Source organism: Balaenoptera acutorostrata, chromosome 2 (assembly GCF_949987535.1).
Source record: "Balaenoptera acutorostrata chromosome 2, mBalAcu1.1, whole genome shotgun sequence".
In the NCBI taxonomy this organism is placed as follows: Eukaryota; Metazoa; Chordata; class Mammalia; order Artiodactyla; family Balaenopteridae; genus Balaenoptera; species Balaenoptera acutorostrata.
The window spans coordinates 157586287-157602449 of record NC_080065.1 but is presented as its reverse complement, the minus strand read 5'-3'; the positions used below and the strand labels follow the sequence as shown (position 1 = coordinate 157602449).

Genomic DNA, 16163 nt, shown 5'->3' with positions numbered 1-16163 from the left:
AGCTGAGCCTCATCTTCAGTCTCCCTGGCCCAGGAGTTCTGGGATTGAAGGCTTATTCAATATGAAGTGTGGAGGTACCCTGACCCAGCCATTCTCTGCTGTCTCTGGTGCAGGTGAAGAATGAGGTGGAGAAGCTCCCCAGGCAGCAGCGGAAGGAGAGCATGAAGCAGAAGATGGAGGAGCACGCACAGAAGAAGCAGCTTCTCGTGAGTCCTCGCCCCTCAGCTGGGGAGTGGAGGGGTTGGGGAGTCTCAGGTTTGAGTCCCTGAATGGTGACCAGAGCTCTTCTCTGTCTATGCCCATGCCCTGCCCTTTGAATACTCACCTATCTCTCGTTCTGAATAAATCAGACCATCCTGATTATCATCCCTGTTACCATCTCCCCCATGCAGCCTTCCTTGATTGCCCTTGCTCCAGCTGGAAGTGAGCTCTCCCATCTCTAGGAGATACCACAGACCTTTACATCCACCTCTCCCAAAGCCTTTAGCGCTTCCTGCCTTGTTTTATAGCTGTTTGTACATCACATCTCCTTGACTAACCCAGTACGTCCCTCTGCCCGCTTGACATCTTTTGGAGTCTCAAAGACACCAAACCCAGATCTCCCTGACCTGGTCCTGTTCTCGTGTTCTGAGGGGACACCGTCCTCCACTGTGTTGTCAGGCCAGAAGCCGTGTCATTCCTGACACCTCTTTTCCCTGCAATCCTTCATCACCTCTTGAAGCTTGGTTTTTGTTTTTTTTTAATCTCCAGACTCTCTCTGGATCCATCAACTTGTCAACATCTCTGTGACTCCCTAGCCATTCTTGTCTTTTGCCTGGACTACTGCAGTAGCCTCCCAGCTAGTTTCCCTCCAGTTCTTGCAGTTCTTTCTCTCATACCAGTTGTTGTGATCAATACGAATTCCAAATCTGATCATGGCACCCTTCCCCAACAGCCCTGGGCCTTTAAAACCTTCAGTGGCTCCCACTTTGTCCATAAGATCAGATCAGCCTTCTCACATGCTTTCAAGGCCCTATAGGTCTGGTTCTTGTCAGCCTCTCCCAGCTGCACTCAGTCCCCTCTACCCCAGCCTCAGTAGCCTTCTTTTCACTTCATGCTCTCATTTTGTCCCACTTCCTCTGCCCCCAAATGCAAAGAAAATTAGAGTCTACAATTACAAATGTTTTGTATATTATCTGGTTTAGCATTCGTGGCTTACCAGGATAGGTGCTGTTTGTTTTCCCCTTTACAGAGGAAGAAGCTAAGGCTCACGGAGGTGACACTGCACAGTTAACAGTGGGGTCCAAGGCCTCAAGCTGAGTCTGACTCCAGGACACCATCATACTTTCCTCCAACCTGTCCCTTGACAGGTTGATTAGAAAAAGAATGCAGGGCTAGGGAGGGTTGGGGAGACAGGCCCTAGTCCCCACAGAGGGAGAGCAGACTGGCCCTTTTAGGAGGCCACTCTGGCAATTGCATCAAGAGCTTCAAAAATGTACACATCCTTTGGGCTAGATTTTCTGCTTCTAGGACTAATCTTGAAGATGAATCATCACAGAGGTTAAAGGACATTTAGCTACCAGACTGTGAAGAGCAGCAGTATCTAAAATAAAGAAAACCTGTAAACAACTATTATATATATTGGGTAGATAAGTTGGGTATAGCTAGCTATACCATGAAATATTTTCAGCCATTAAAACTTAGTTTTGATAGAAGATTATTACATTATGACATGGAAAGTTCTTTTTAATAATTTTTAAAAGTTGTGGTAAAATAGACATAACATAAAATTTGCTATCTTACCCATTTTTAAGTGTGCAGTTCAGTGATATTAAGTACATTCACATCACTGTGAGTACCATCACCATGATCCATCTCCACAACTCTTCATCTTGCAAAACAGAAACTCTGTACCCATTAAGCAGTAATTCCCCATGACACCCTGCCTTCAGTCCCTGGCAACCACCATTGTACTCTCTGTCTCTACTAATTTGACCTCATATAAGTGGAATTATACAGTGTTTGTCCCTTTGTGTCTGGTTTATTTCACTTACCTTGTCCTCAAGATTCATTTGTGTTGTAGCATATATAAGAATTTCCTTCCTTTTAAAGGCTAAATAATATTTCATTGTATGTATATACCACATTGTGTTTATGCACTCATCTGTTTATGGACACTTGAGTTGTCTCCAATCCCTTGGCTGTTGTGAATAATGCTGCCAGGAATATGGGTGTACAAATATTTCTTCAAGTCTTTTAAAATAATTTTTGTGAAACAACAACAGATGTAAATACATTTATATAGATACACCAAAACCAGTTGCTAGCATTGAGTGATAAGACTAGTGCAAATTTTTAGTTTCTTAACATGTTTCCTAAAATTTTTATTTAAAAAAATTTTTTTTAATTTATTTTTTTTTATTGAAGTATAGTTGATTTACAATGTTGTGTTAGTTTTGGTTGTACAGTGCAGTGATTTAGTGAGATATATATATATATATATATATATATATATATATATATATATATTCTTTTTCAGATTCTTTTCCCTTACAGGTTTTTTTGTTTGTTTGGTTTTGGGTTTTTTTGGCTGTGCCCGACGCGCAGCTTGAGGGATCTTAGTTCCCTGACCACAGATCGAACCTGGGCCCTCAGCAGTGAAAGCTCCAAGTCCTAACCACTGGACCACCAGGGAATTCCCCCTTATAAGTTATTACAAAATATTGGGTATAGTTCCCTGTGCTATACAGTAGGTCCTTGTTGGTTATCTACTTCATGTATAGTAGCTAAAACTTTTAAATTTAAATTTCAGTTTTTTACTCTTTATTAAGGAAAATTAAAAACAGGCAGAAACAGGTGTAATAGTATAATGAATCCCCATATACCCATCACCTGATCTCAGTAATTATCAACTCCTGTCCACTCACTGCCCCACTCTACTGTATTATTTTGAATCAAATCCCAGACATCGTATCATGTCACCTGTTAATATCTCAATATGTATCTCTAAAAAAAATAACCACAATACCATAAACACGCCTAAAATTTTAAATACTTAATAGGACCGGGACTTCCTCGCCAAGCAGAAGGAGGACCTGGAGTTGGCGATGAAGAGGATCACGGCCGACAACAGGCGGGAGATCTGTGACAAGGAGCGCGAGTGCCTCACTAGGAAGCAGGAGCTCCTTCGAGGTGGGTGCCCGAGAGCGGGGCGTGCATGTTGGCCCAGACTCTCCATGAACGTACATCCCAGCCCCGGGCAAGGAAGAGCTGCTAGGTCTTCTCCACCCTAAGACCAAACATCAGCCTTTATGGTGAAACATGAGGAAGATCCCCACTGAAGTCAGGACCGAGGCAGAGATACCGGTTAGCAACAACACTATCTGACATTATTGTGGGTGTCAAGGAAAGGAGAAAAAAAAAAAGGAAACAATGTAGAGTGGGTGGAAATTGCACGTGAGTGAGCTGGGTTAACGGGGGTCGGGGGGCCGTACTGAGAGCCGCTCCTAGCAGCCATCACATATTGAGCAACTCCTCTGCCTAGCCACGTGCCTTAATCTTACACCTTAGTCACACTGCATCCTATCCGTAACCCTGCACGGCAGGCCCTACTGTTCTCCCCATTTTTATAGATGAGGAAATTGAGGCTTGGAGACTGACTCTTCTTTGGCCTGGGGTGCACAGTTAATGAGTGGTAGAGTGGGCCTTGGATGCAGACCTTATCTTGAAGCCAAGCTCTCAGCTACCCTTGTGTGGTGGCGCTTTGGCAGGTTTGCATGCTGGCGAGTCCCTCCCAGCATTAGACTCTCCAGAGACAACAGTGTGAGCCACCACCCAGAGGGAGGAGGGCGGGGGAAATCCTGGGGAAGAAGGGGATCAGAGAGGGGGCTTATGTATCTGGATGCTGTCACTCAGCAGGGGGAGCTCAGCTGAGGCGGCTCTGGGGTAGAGAGCTCTGGAGGGTGCAGGGCTTGGGGTCTGTATATAGCCCCCAGGCTATCTAATTTATGGCTAGCAGATGTTGGGTACAATTTTATGGGGTATGCAAAGCAAGCAGGCTCCAAATGGCTAGAAGTCTGTTGTTTGAACTGCACTTAAAACAACTGGATGGGTGAAAATTAGAGTTTGGTGCCTGTGGGCTTTGGACCTAATGGTCCCTGTCTGTTGTAAAGATGTAAACATAGGACTAATATACGAGTGCTGTCTCTGGCTCATTATTATAACAGGGGCCACAGCCAGGACTCTGATGGCCAGGGCAGTTAAACAGTATAAACCACTCAGTACTTGATGTGGGCCAAGAAAAATGGGGTCCTTGCTATTCCGACTTTCTGAAGAGAGCCACGGATGTTTCAGAAAAGCCCTTGTTTCCTTTTCTTATCATGTGATGGTCTGTAAGAACCATCCTACCTGTGGGACTGGGGTTCTGATTTTGGTTTGGAAGCCAAATCACTGTTCTGATGTTCTGTGGATAGATGCTGGCTTTCATGGAACAGGAGTGCAGTGAAATAAACAACTTCGTAGTGGGCTGAGCATGACCAGCTGTATCTTGCAGGGCGTGAGGCTCTCCATCTGACACCAGCTCCCTGCCCTGTCCTGAGCACAGGGTCGGTTAATAGACTTCCAGTGATAAAATGCCAGATAACTGTTTCAGTAGTGCATATATGGGACATGAAGGGTCTCACCTATTTTTCAAAGGAGGAAATAGTGACAAGAGGCTGTCTTCTTCATGGGGTTTCCACGTGAGCCCTTCCTATTTGCCCATTAGGAAAGCAGAGGTGCAATGTAGATTGAACATAAAAGTATCTTCCAATGACATTTTCCCTCCGTGGTATGGTTGTGCCCATTTGGCAGAGATGGAAGGTGAGGCCTGGAGAGGATTTTGTGTTCATCTCAAATCCCAGTGATGCAGCTGGGTTTTAGCCTAGGTCTCTGGTTTCTCTGGCTCCTGACTCCAAACACTTCCTGCTGTACCGTGCTGCTGGGTGCTGTCATCCCTGCAAGTTTCTAGGAGTTGGCTCAGCCCACATAGTCTAAGGACGTGGCACAGTTCCCAGCCAGTGTGAGGAGACCTGGCTCGGGGCAGTGGAGGGGAGGGCCTGGCAGGGCTCTGGCCACCTGCACCTCACCGGGTGACATGTCCTCCGCAGACCGGGAGGCGGCGCTGTGGGAGATGGAGGAGCATCACCTGCAGGAGAGGCACCAGCTGGTGAAGCAGCAGCTCAAGGACCAGTACTTCCTCCAGCGGCACGAGCTGGTGCGCAAGCATGAGAAGGTGAGGCTCCTAGTCAGCTTGGGTTCGGGGGCTGCCACTGGGAGAGCCGTGAGGCTGCCCCTCAGTGGGGCATCACTTGCTCCTGAGAGCAGCCAAGTTGGCCACAGTGAGGCATGAGAGGTTCTTGGGCGATGTCCTGCCTCAGGACAGGGGCTAGGAATTGGGGAAACTGTGCAGGGAAGCAGATGGCCCAAGCAGCTCCCTCGCTGACTCTGACACCTGATGTACATGTCTCTCTCACTTTTTTCCTCTTTTCCCTTTTTTTTTTTTTTTTAAAGTTTTAATTTATTGATTGCTTGCTTGATTGCTATGTTGGGTCTTCGTTTCTGTGCGAGGGCTTTCTCTAGTTGCGGCAAGCGGGGGCCACTCTTCATCGCGGTGCGCAGGCCTCTTACTATCGTGGCCTCCCTTGTTGCAGAGCACAGGCTCCAGACGCGCAGGCTCAGTAGTTGTGGCTCACGGGTCTAGTTGCTCCGCGGCATGTGGGATCTTCCCAGACCAGGGCGCGAACCCGTGTCCCCTGCATTAGCAGGCAGATTCTCAACCACTGCGCCACCAGGGAAGCCCCCCTCTTTTCCCTTTTTTTGCCCTGCCTTTCTTTCCATTTTCTCTCTCTTTCCCATGCATTCCCTCAGAATACTTCTTTTTTAATTGAAGTATAGTTGCTTTACAATGTTGTGCTAATTTCTGTAGTACAGCAAAGTGACTCAGTTATATGCATACATACATTCTTTTTAAAATATTCTTTTCCATTATGGTTTGTCCCAGGAGATTGGACACAGTTCCCTGTGCTGTACAGTAGGACCTTGATGATTATCCATTCTAAATGTAATAGTTTGTATCTACTAATCCCAAACCCCCAGTTCATCTCTCTCCCTCCCCACCTGGCCTTGGCAACCACAAGTCTGATCTCTATGTCTGTGAGTCTGTTTCTGTTTTGTAGATAGATAGGTTCATTTGTGCCATATTTTAGGTTCCACATGTAAGTGATATCATATGCTATTTGTCTCTTTCTGACTTACTTCACTTCGTATGACCATCTCTAGTTGCATCCATGTTGCTGCAAATGGCATTATTTTGTTCTTTTTTATGGCTGAGTAGTATTCCATTGTGTATATGTACCACATCTTCTTTGTCCAGTCATCCGTTTATAGACATTTAGGTTGCGTCCATGTCTTGGCTATTGTGAATAGTGCTGCTATGATCATAGGGGTGCATGTATCTTTTTGAATTATAGTTTTGTCCGGGTATATGCCCAGGAGTGGGATTGCTGGATCATATGGTAACTCTATTTTTAGTTTTCTGAGGAACCTCCCATACTGTTTTCCGTAGTGGCTGCACCAACTTACATTCCCACCAACAGTGTAGGAGGGTTCCCTTTTCTCCACACCCTCACCAGCATTTGTTATGTGTAGACTTTTTAATGATGGCCATTCTGACCAATGTGAGGTGGTACCTCATTGTAGTTTTGATTTGCATTTCTCTAATAATTAGTGATGTTGAGCATCTTTTCACGTGCCTACTGGCCATCTGTATGTCTTCTTTGGATAAATGTCTATTAAGGTCTTCTGCCCATTTTTCGATTGGGTTGCTTGGGGGGTTTTTTTTTGTTAAGTCGTATGAGCTGTTTGTGTATTTTGGAGATTAAGAAGGCATTTAGAAGGTAAGAAGGTAAGGTTACTAATGGTAAGTTTTAAGGTGAGAACAGAAAATGTTATTTAAGAGTAGTAGTAAAATGACACGAGCCTTGCTCTGCTGAGCATTCTGGACCACGCAGGTCCTGGGCTCCTGAGTTGCGTGTGGCAGCCTTGGCATCTGACCACACCGCGTGCGTGGAACGCAGCTGACCTTGGCCCCGGCTGGGTGTCCCCCTCAGGAGTGCGAGCAGATGCAGCGCTACAACCAGCGCATGATGGAGCAGCTGAAGGTGCGGCAGCAGCAGGAAAAGGCGCGGCTGCCCAAGATTCAGAGGAGCGAGGGCAAGACGCGCATGGCCATGTACAAGAAGAGCCTCCACATCAACGGGGCGGGCAGTGCCGCTGAGCAGCGCGAGAAGATCAAGCAGGTGGGGGCCGGGGGTGCACTGGAGTGGGGCCAGATCCAGGTTTGGTGCGGCCTGAATCTTCTATGGTTGGGGGAGTATAGAATATAAGACGCAGCATGGGGTCTTGGAAGGAGGAATGGAATGGAAGCCAGAAGTCACAGCCCAGAAGCCTAAAAGCCTCACGTTGACTCCCCCTCTGGTGGACAGGGGAGGAGGCGTTGCTTTCTCATGCGCGTTCCCTGTCACACTCAGGGTGTCTATCCTGCAGCTGCTTCTGCTGGTAAACTCCTTCCTCTCCTCTACCGAGACCCCACTCACAAGTCACCCACGTGGCTCGGGGAGAGTCAGTGGCCGTGGGCTCCTGTGATTCCTGCTTACTACATACGCTGTCCTAGCATGTCTCAATGTCCTCACCAATCTGGGGGCTCCTTGAGGGCAGGGGCTGGGTCTCCTCAGCTCAGGGGGGAGGACTTCAGACGGGGGGGCACAGCCTGAGTGGTGCAGGGCACTGTGGCTCTGTACAAACCAGCCCCTCAGATGGGGTCTCCCCGGGACAGGGCTGAGCTGGGTCCCCAGCCAGGCCCGTGGCCCGCTGAGGCACCTCACCTGTTCTCTGTTGCAGTTCTCCCAGCAGGAGGAGAAGAGGCAGAAGTCAGAGCGGCTGCAGCAGCAGCAAAAACATGAGAGCCAGATGCGGGACATGGCAGCACAGTGCGAGAGCAACATGGGCGAGCTGCAGCAGCTGCAGGTACTGCCCTTCTGCCCCGCCCCTGCTTGCCTCACCACCCACGAGGCAGTCAGCTCCCTGGGGGCCCAAAGACCCTACAAACGGGGAAGGTGTCTGAAGCTCAGGGTGGAATGGTTTCCATCCTGCCGTTCTGTGTGATGTTGGCCAAATCACATCACCCTCCCAGGCCATAGTTTCCACATTCGTAAAATAGGCAGGGGGTAAGGATGATAATTCCTATTCTGCAGAACTGGAGTGAGGCTTTGTAAATGAGATGACAGAGCTGAGCTGAACGTGCCATGCCCGGGGCCTGGCAGTGGGCGTGCTGCTGGAGTTCTCGGTCACCACTGTGTCTTGGGAAAAGGTGTCCCAATTACCCTAATACCAAAACCAGATGTTACAAGGAGGAAAACTACAGACCTGTATCTGTCTCTCATGAACACAGATGCACAAATCCCCAATGAAATGTGGCCAAATAGAATTTAAAAATGTATAAAAAGTAGTATACACCATGACCAGGTGGGATTTATCCCAGGGCTCGTGCAATATATGAAAATGAGTTAATGTAATCCATGACATCAACAGGCTAAAGAAGAAATATCACATGATCGTATCATCAACAGATACAGAAAAAGTACTTGACAGAAGCTGACCCCCTGCTCATGATAAACACTTTCAGTAAACTAGGAATAGAGGGGGACTTCCTCAACTTGATAAAGGGTATCTATAAAAACCTACAGCTACCTACCATCATCCTTAATGGTGAGAAGCTCAAAGCTTTCCCACTGAAGTCAGGAAAAGGTATCCTGATATTGACAAGCCCCTTTGTGACCTCTTTCCCTGGGGAGATCCTTGACCTTTTGTTCGCCTCACAAAAGGTTTGCCTCACCCTAAGGGTCCCCCACCCGGGAGCTGGTACTTGGAGCCCCCTTGTGGTGGAGCGAGGCATTGCCATACCTGACAGATGGGCTGACACAAACCTCTGTGACCTCAGGAAATTCTCTAGGCTATTGGATCCATCTGGCAATTTCTGGAAAGGCAGGGAGGTGTGGAGGAAACATTGCAGGTATTGAAGCCTGTCAGGTAGGGGCTCTGCTGCTTGTTGCTGTGTGAATTTTAGCCAGGCCACTCACCTTCTGTATCTATGTTACCAACCCTGCCTCGTGGGTTTACTGTAAGGATGAACTGAGAAAACCCGTAAAGAGTGCTGGGAGCCCAGCTCTGGGCAGGCCAGAGGTACTCAGGGCTGCTGTAAGTATTATTCCCAACCAAGGCAATTTCTAAATTCCCAGAACCCTTGAGCTTGAAACCCCAAATAAAAATCCCCAAGGGGTTCTACTCTTCCAGTCCAGTAGGGTTGAGGTATCTGGATAAAGGCACTTTCCCCCTGCTTATACACTCCTTATAAACCACAAGATTCCCTGTGAGGAATCAACAGGGAACTGTCACTTTTGCCTATGAGAGATCCCAGGGTAAGTTTTGTGAGGCAGGTAACTTACCTCAGCGAGAGGACAGTGAGGTTGGTTGGCAAGCCTCAGCCAGGTCCATGGCCCTTACCCCTGTCACAAATCTCTCCTGGAGAAATGGTATGTGATGCAGAAAATTATATAATTTATATAAACACAAAATATTTATACACACAGATTATCTTAGCTCACACTGCCATAACAAAATACCACAGACTGGGTGGCTTAAACAACAGAAGTTTATTTTCTTACAGTTTTGGAGCCTGGAAATCCAAGATCAGCTTTGCCAGCATGGCTGGGTTCTGGTGAAGTCTCTCTCTCTGGCTTGCGGATGGATGCCTTCATGCTGTGTCCTCACATGGCAGAGAGAGAGAGAGGAGAGAAAAGGAGAGGGGGAGAGAGGGAGATGGGGAGAGGGAGAAAAGGAGGGAAGGAGACAGGGAGGGAGCACTCTAGCATATGAGCTCTCTGGTCTCTTCTTATAAGGGCACTAATCCCGCCATGAGGGCCCTACCCTCTTGACCTCATGTAAACCTGTTTATCTCCTAAAGGCCCCATATCTCCAAATACCATCACATTGGGCATTAGGGCTTCAACATATGAATTTTGGGGAGACACAATTCAGTACATAGCACAGATGTTTAACACAATGCTATTTATAATAGTGAAGATTAAGAGCAACCTAAGTGGCCAAAAATAGGGACATGTTTAAATAAATTAAACCATACTGTGGGATATTTTGTAGGAATTAAAATGATGATTATAAAAAATGTTAATTCTTTGTAGAAATGTAGAAATGTTTACATTATAATGTTAAGAGGAGAGGGAGGCAGGTTTCAGAATTGTGTATACAGGGTGAGCTAAACAATGCACCGGACAGAGCCTGACAGGAAATATATCTAAAATTCTGTGGTGGTTGCCTCTGTGTGGTGGGATTAGGGCACAGATTTATTGTTATTAGTTTTATACATTCATGTTGAAAAATTCAAACAATGCAGAAAGCCCAAAGTAGAAAGTTGCAAAATTGCTGCAGATTCCACTACTCAATAAGAATTATTAATGTTAAGATTCTGGAATAGTCTTCCAGGCATCTTTTGGTGCATGTGTATTTACATGTAGAGCGTTTTGTATAAATGGAGTTTATAATCAAGGAGAAGTAATAAATGAATGATGCTGGTACCTTCATGGTATAGCTCAGCCCTCTGTGCTTCTTACCTGTACTTCCTGGAATATGTTGCAGAATGAAAAGTGTCACCTCCTGGTAGAGCATGAAACCCAGAAGCTGAAGGCTCTGGACGAAAGTCATAACCAGACCCTAAAGGAATGGCGGGACAAGCTTCGGCCACGCAAAAAGGTAACCCTGTCTGGGCTGGTGGGCTCTGCTTCGTGTTTTGCCATCGGTGTCTGCCTGGGGTATGGATATAGACACAGATATGGATAAGGTACAGATTTATGGGTTTATTTGAAGGAACTGGCTCACCCAATTGTTGGGACTGTTAAGCCTGAAATCTGCAGGGCAGACTGCAGGCTGGAGAGCCAGGGAAGAGTTGATGTTGCAGCGCTGAGCCCCAGGGCAGTGTGGAGGCCCAATCCCTCTTTCTTTAGCGGGACCTCAGTCTTTTCTCTTAAGGCCTGCAACTGATTGAGTGAGGCCCAACCACATTTTGGACGGTAAGCTGCTTTATTCAGTCTACTGAGTTAAATGTTAATCACATCTAAAAAATTCCTTCTCAGTGACATCTAGTGTTTGACCAAACAACTGGTTACCATGGCTTTGCCAGGTTGACAAATAAATTAACCATCACAGGGCCTCAGTGTGGTCATTTGTAAAGTGAAGATAATATTGTATAATGTTATGCAGAAAGCCACCAGCCCACAGTATAGGCCAAGGACGTACTCATGTCCTTCCACTCTCCTAAACTCTCTGAGGAGAGAGCTGCCCTAATTACCCTTGATCATGTGTCCTGAGCCCTGAGGTTTGTTCTGCCGTCGTACTTGAGCTCTGCTTGCTGTAACTGTGATCTGCCCAGGAGGCAGTTGCCCACCTCAGCCATATAACGGCCTTGGGAGTCCTTGAATAGAGGCTTCCCTCCCTGTGCTAATGGAGCTTTCTAGCTGGAAGCTGGCCAGGGTCCCAGACCTTCCTGTTAATAGGCCCACACTTATCTGTAACCACGCACGGTCCGCTAGGACTTTTGATACTTGACACTCAAATCAATAATACTCCTGCTGACGCAGGCTGATCTGGCATCAGGAGATAGATGTTCACCTGGTTCTCTTACCTAGGGCTTCTGCACCCTTGGCACATCCTGAGAGTCTGAAAATGAATCATCATCTTGCCTCTAGCAACTGCCCAGATTGCTTCTTGGGGGTGCCTGGGCTTAGGGGAGGTGCCGCAAGTGTGTATTTGGAGAGCTGGCATTGGATTTTGCTGGTGCGGGCTGCCTCTTCCCAGAATTCTTTGTAGAATCATCCTATCCTTAGTCACCTGGGTTGCTGCTGGAATACTGACCCAGAGGTGATGATTTGCATCCTGGAATAAACGTTCTTTTACACTCTTGCATTTCAGTCAGCAGCTTTGAGCTGCTGCCCATGTATGTGGGGGCCGGGGAGATGACTGTACATTGTAGAATATTTTTAGAAAAATTCAGGTTTCTTTCTTTCAGTAAGTATAGAATATCTAGTAAGGTCAATAAGGTGTTGCTTGGGTCATAGTTGACACAGAATGTGGCCTCAGACAAGTCTTCCCTCCTGAACCTTGCTTTTTGGGGCCATAAGATGAAGATAACATTTCTTCCCTTAAAACAGGTGTTAGTAAACTATTGCCCATGGGCCAAATCTGACCCACCACCTGTATTTGTAAATAAAGTTTTATTGGAACACAGCCATGCTCGTTCATTTACATATCGCCTCTGGCTGATTTTACACCACACAGCAGTTGAATAGTTGCAACAGAGACCTTGAGGTTTGCAAAGCCAAAAATATTTACCATCTGGCCCTTTACAGAAAAAAGACTGCTGACTCCTGCCGTAGGTTATATAGAGGTAAAATAGAGTAGTGCTTAAGAGCATAGGCTTTGAAGGAAGACAGACGTGGGAGAAAGTCCTAGCTCCCCCATTACTAGCTGTGAGACCCTGAGCAAGTTACTAAACCTCTCTGTGCTCAAAAACGTGGTAGCTATTATAATAAAATTGGTATTCCTATAGCAGAAGTTACAAACTGATGGCCCACAGGCTGAAATTGGCTTAGAGACATTAGGTATGGCCAACATACAGCAATTCCAAAAAATTTTTTAAGTTGCCAGTCTTTTAAGTATAAGGAAATTTTACATAAAAATCTAGATTTCCAGTATCTTTTGAATATGGATATCTTACAACAGACTGGAAAAATTGGCATTGTGATTCAGTGTCCCTTCCCCATTTTTCCTTAGAGGTAGAGCTCACTAGAATTTAGTACTGCTGAAGGAATGAGAGCTTAAGGGGGTATCTAGTAATTAAGTTGTTTGTTGAGACTATTTTAGGGCATCAAATAATAGTTTTAAAGAGAGACATAATAGAATGCTGGTCAAGTCCTGTGAAAGTGGTTACTTCTATAGTGAAAGTAAGTAATAAAGAAGCCACATTTACTGAGTAACTCATGTGTGCCTGGCTTTGCAGATGGTGGCGCAGTGTTTCAGAGCTTGAACTCTGAAGTTAGACCCATCTTGGCTCTGCTCCCAGCTAGCTGAATGACCTTGGGCAAGTGACCTAAGCTCTCTGAGTCTCAGTTTCTGCATCGTTAAGATGGGGATAGTGGTATCTATCTCATAGGGTGAAGATTAAATAAGATGTAATACACTTAGCATAGTGCCTGACATGTAGGAAGTACTAAGTAATTATAGCCCATTAGTTTTTAATTTAATCTTTGCAGTAGCTCGGCCAGGCAGGTAGTGATATTGCCATTTTACACGAGAGGAAACAGGCTTGGAGAGGAAAGGTAGCATGCAGAGGCCCACCCAGCTGGTAATGGAGCTGAATGCTATTTGACTGTAAAGCCCCTGCTCTTTCCTCTGCACTCTGCTTCCTTTCTTAATTGAATAATTATTTATTTATGGAGAACCCTCAAGAAATTTTTCTGGTAGGACACAATTTAGCTAGATAAACTTGCGTGTGCCCAAGGGAAGCTCCTGCAGTGCTTGTCATCTAGACGCTCCCCTTGCAGTTATCTGATGTGCTTTTACAATGTAGAGAACCCCTGTCCTACCACAGATGTTCAGAATTAGAATCTCAGGGGGGTGGCATGACTGCACGTATATTTTGAAAAGAAGTCCCCTGATTTTGCAGGACGGTGCCCTGGTTAGGAACACCATGTAACTCGGACATCTCTGTTTCCCCTGCTGTTAAACCTCTTGCTCCATTTTCTGCCTCAGGTTTTTCTCCATTCTTTTGGTTGTTTTCCTGCCAGCTGATCTGCATCTGCTTCTCCCTCACATGCCATCTAGATTGGCATTTCCCCAAAGCAGAGCCCTTGGTCCATAGGAAACTCCTGCGCGGCTGTGGCACGAGGAAGGAGGAGGCGGTACCTACCTTCTGGGTGATGGGCGCTGGGACAGGAGCGAGGGAAGACCAAGTTACCCGAACACTGAGGCCTGGGAGGGGAACTTCCAGAGAAGGCCACTTCGGTGGGGGTCCTGTGGTTGGGGGAGACTTGTGTCCTAAGGGATCCAAACGAGCTCCGTCTGCCCTCTGTCCTAGGCTCTGGAAGAAGAGCTGAACCAGAAGAAGCGAGAGCAGGAGATGTTCTTCAAAATGAACGAGGAGGCAGAGTGCCTGAGCCCCACCACCCCAAACAAGGCCACCAGGTTCTTCCCCTACAGCTCTGCGGATGCTTCCTAACAGCCGCCCGGGGCTGTGGCTGGCAGGCCGGCGGGCCTCGGGGCCCTCCCATTCTCTGTGAACAAGTAACTCAGGAGCCCCTTCCCTCTTGCTTCCATGCCGGCTCGAATCCAGCCCCTTGCCTTGTGCCCCCCAGCTGTGCCTGACAGACCCACCCGGCGTTTCTGACTTCTCGCTCGTCGTGGAGGGCGAGGTTTTACGATGTGCTGCCTGATCCTAACGTGCATTCCATTTGAGCCCCAGGTTCCTTTGAGCTGTCAGCGATTTGGGCAGTTGCGGGGGCCAGGGACCAGGAGGAATAGGTGTTCTGTGGCCTCGAGGCCCCTCCTGTTTGCCAGAACACCAGCTCTGCTGTCTGTGGGCACAAAGTGCTACTGCTGAAGTCACCGTGGGCGTGCCCTATTGTGATTGTCGGTGGCTTTTCAGCCATTCCCTGCAGTGTCAGACCAAGAACCACGGCTTCTAACAGCCAGTTTGGTCCCCAGTGGAGCCTGGTCTGCAGCCAGCTGCTCAGGGGGTGCCCTCCTTCCTCCAGTTGCCCCAACCTGCTTTCTTCTTGAGACAGCGTCTACAGCGCTGGGATGGGGAGAGGCTGAACGCTTCACCCTGATCGCAAGTGTTTCGTGCCATCTTGTACTCCCCCTTCCTGCACACACACGCCTACACACACGCACGCACACACACACCCACCCCTTGGCCCCCTGGGCCTCTTGTGCCAGGTGGATTGGAACATGTTCGCTGCCTGAGCCCGTGCCACTGAACACGAGAGGGGAGCCGGTGGTATGGGCGTGCTGGGGGTTGGCACCAGAGGCACAGGCTGAACCGCCAGCCTGCGATTCCTTTCGGCCCTGCATGGGATCCTGTGTTCAGGGATAAATTCCTCATCCCACAAGACTTTCCCACCCCAGTCATTCTGTCTCACACTTGCCCATCCTGTCTGCAGGTGATACGGGAAGGCTGCTTGCCTCTGCTCTGTGTCCCTCCTAGTTCAGAGTCCGGCCTTACACTTCAGACCGAGGCTGGCAGTCACTGGAACTTCTGTTCAGGGAGAAAAAGCATCAGGGAGAAATGCAGTGCTTCCTGCCCCCAGGAACCTGGCAAAAGCAAAGCTTCTGTATCTCAGATGGAATGCTGGGCCTTTGGATGACTCAGCTGGCCTCCCACAGATTCTGATCCCCACAGGCTGCAGAGCGTAGATAACCCAGTAAAAGCAAATGCTCAACCCAGCATTCTGTTTATTTACAAAGAAAACTTTTTTTCGCCTTTATGTCTAACTTGAAAAAATTATAAATGAATGGCTTCCTTAGGAAAATACCTGCTTTAAAAAAACAAAACGGAAAACTGAAGGTGATTTTGAGGAATCAAATGGGTGTATTGAGTCTGGGTACTATTTTGGTGGTGATGGGGTGGTTGACACACCCTGGGAGGACTTCCTCTTTCTTCACTCCTATAGGTAAGGGTTCAGTGCTTTATCTTTCTAAAGCAATTCCCTGGGGTTTTCTGGGCACTGGCTGTAAATGGATCTTGGGAAAGGAGGGTAACCATTCAATAGGAAAAGGGACTTGGGGTTCCAAAGACTTACATATGCAGTAAAGATGCACTGGGGGCCATGGGAAGGCACTGGTCCACTTTGGTTAGTGAGCACTCAGCTTGCCTGATTCAGTATTTGACCCAGAAGGGACAATTTTCAGGTCTCACACAAATGAGACAAGTGAAACAATTATCCCCTTTGATTGTCTTTGGTGCACACGTGCTGGGAAAACGTGAACTAACAGTGTAACTACAGAACACAGACCCAGTT

General features: G+C 47.4%; 1 protein-coding gene and 1 long non-coding RNA gene across 3 annotated transcripts in view; one reads left to right on the top strand and one right to left on the bottom strand.

The window, feature by feature from the left end:
* Positions 1–14362, top strand: part of STK10 (serine/threonine kinase 10) — a 116787-nt gene extending 102425 nt beyond the window's left edge. The window contains exons 13-19 of the mRNA XM_007171359.2: positions 114–206; positions 3042–3171; positions 5127–5251; positions 7128–7316; positions 7918–8043; positions 10729–10842; positions 14222–14362. Coding sequence (XP_007171421.1) covers positions 114–206; positions 3042–3171; positions 5127–5251; positions 7128–7316; positions 7918–8043; positions 10729–10842; positions 14222–14362 — 918 coding nt within the window. The remainder of the gene's footprint in view (positions 1–113; positions 207–3041; positions 3172–5126; positions 5252–7127; positions 7317–7917; positions 8044–10728; positions 10843–14221) is intronic.
* LOC130707316 (uncharacterized) lies at positions 9754–14226 on the bottom strand. 2 transcript variants are annotated; one of them, XR_009007220.1, is made up of 3 exons: positions 14054–14226; positions 10704–10896; positions 9754–9834 (listed from the first exon to the last, which is right to left on the bottom strand). It is a non-coding gene; the product is annotated as an uncharacterized LOC130707316 (long non-coding RNA). The 2 variants fall into 2 exon arrangements; XR_009007219.1 differs by having other exon boundaries at positions 9783–9841.
* Positions 14363–16163: the final 1801 nt, after the last annotated feature.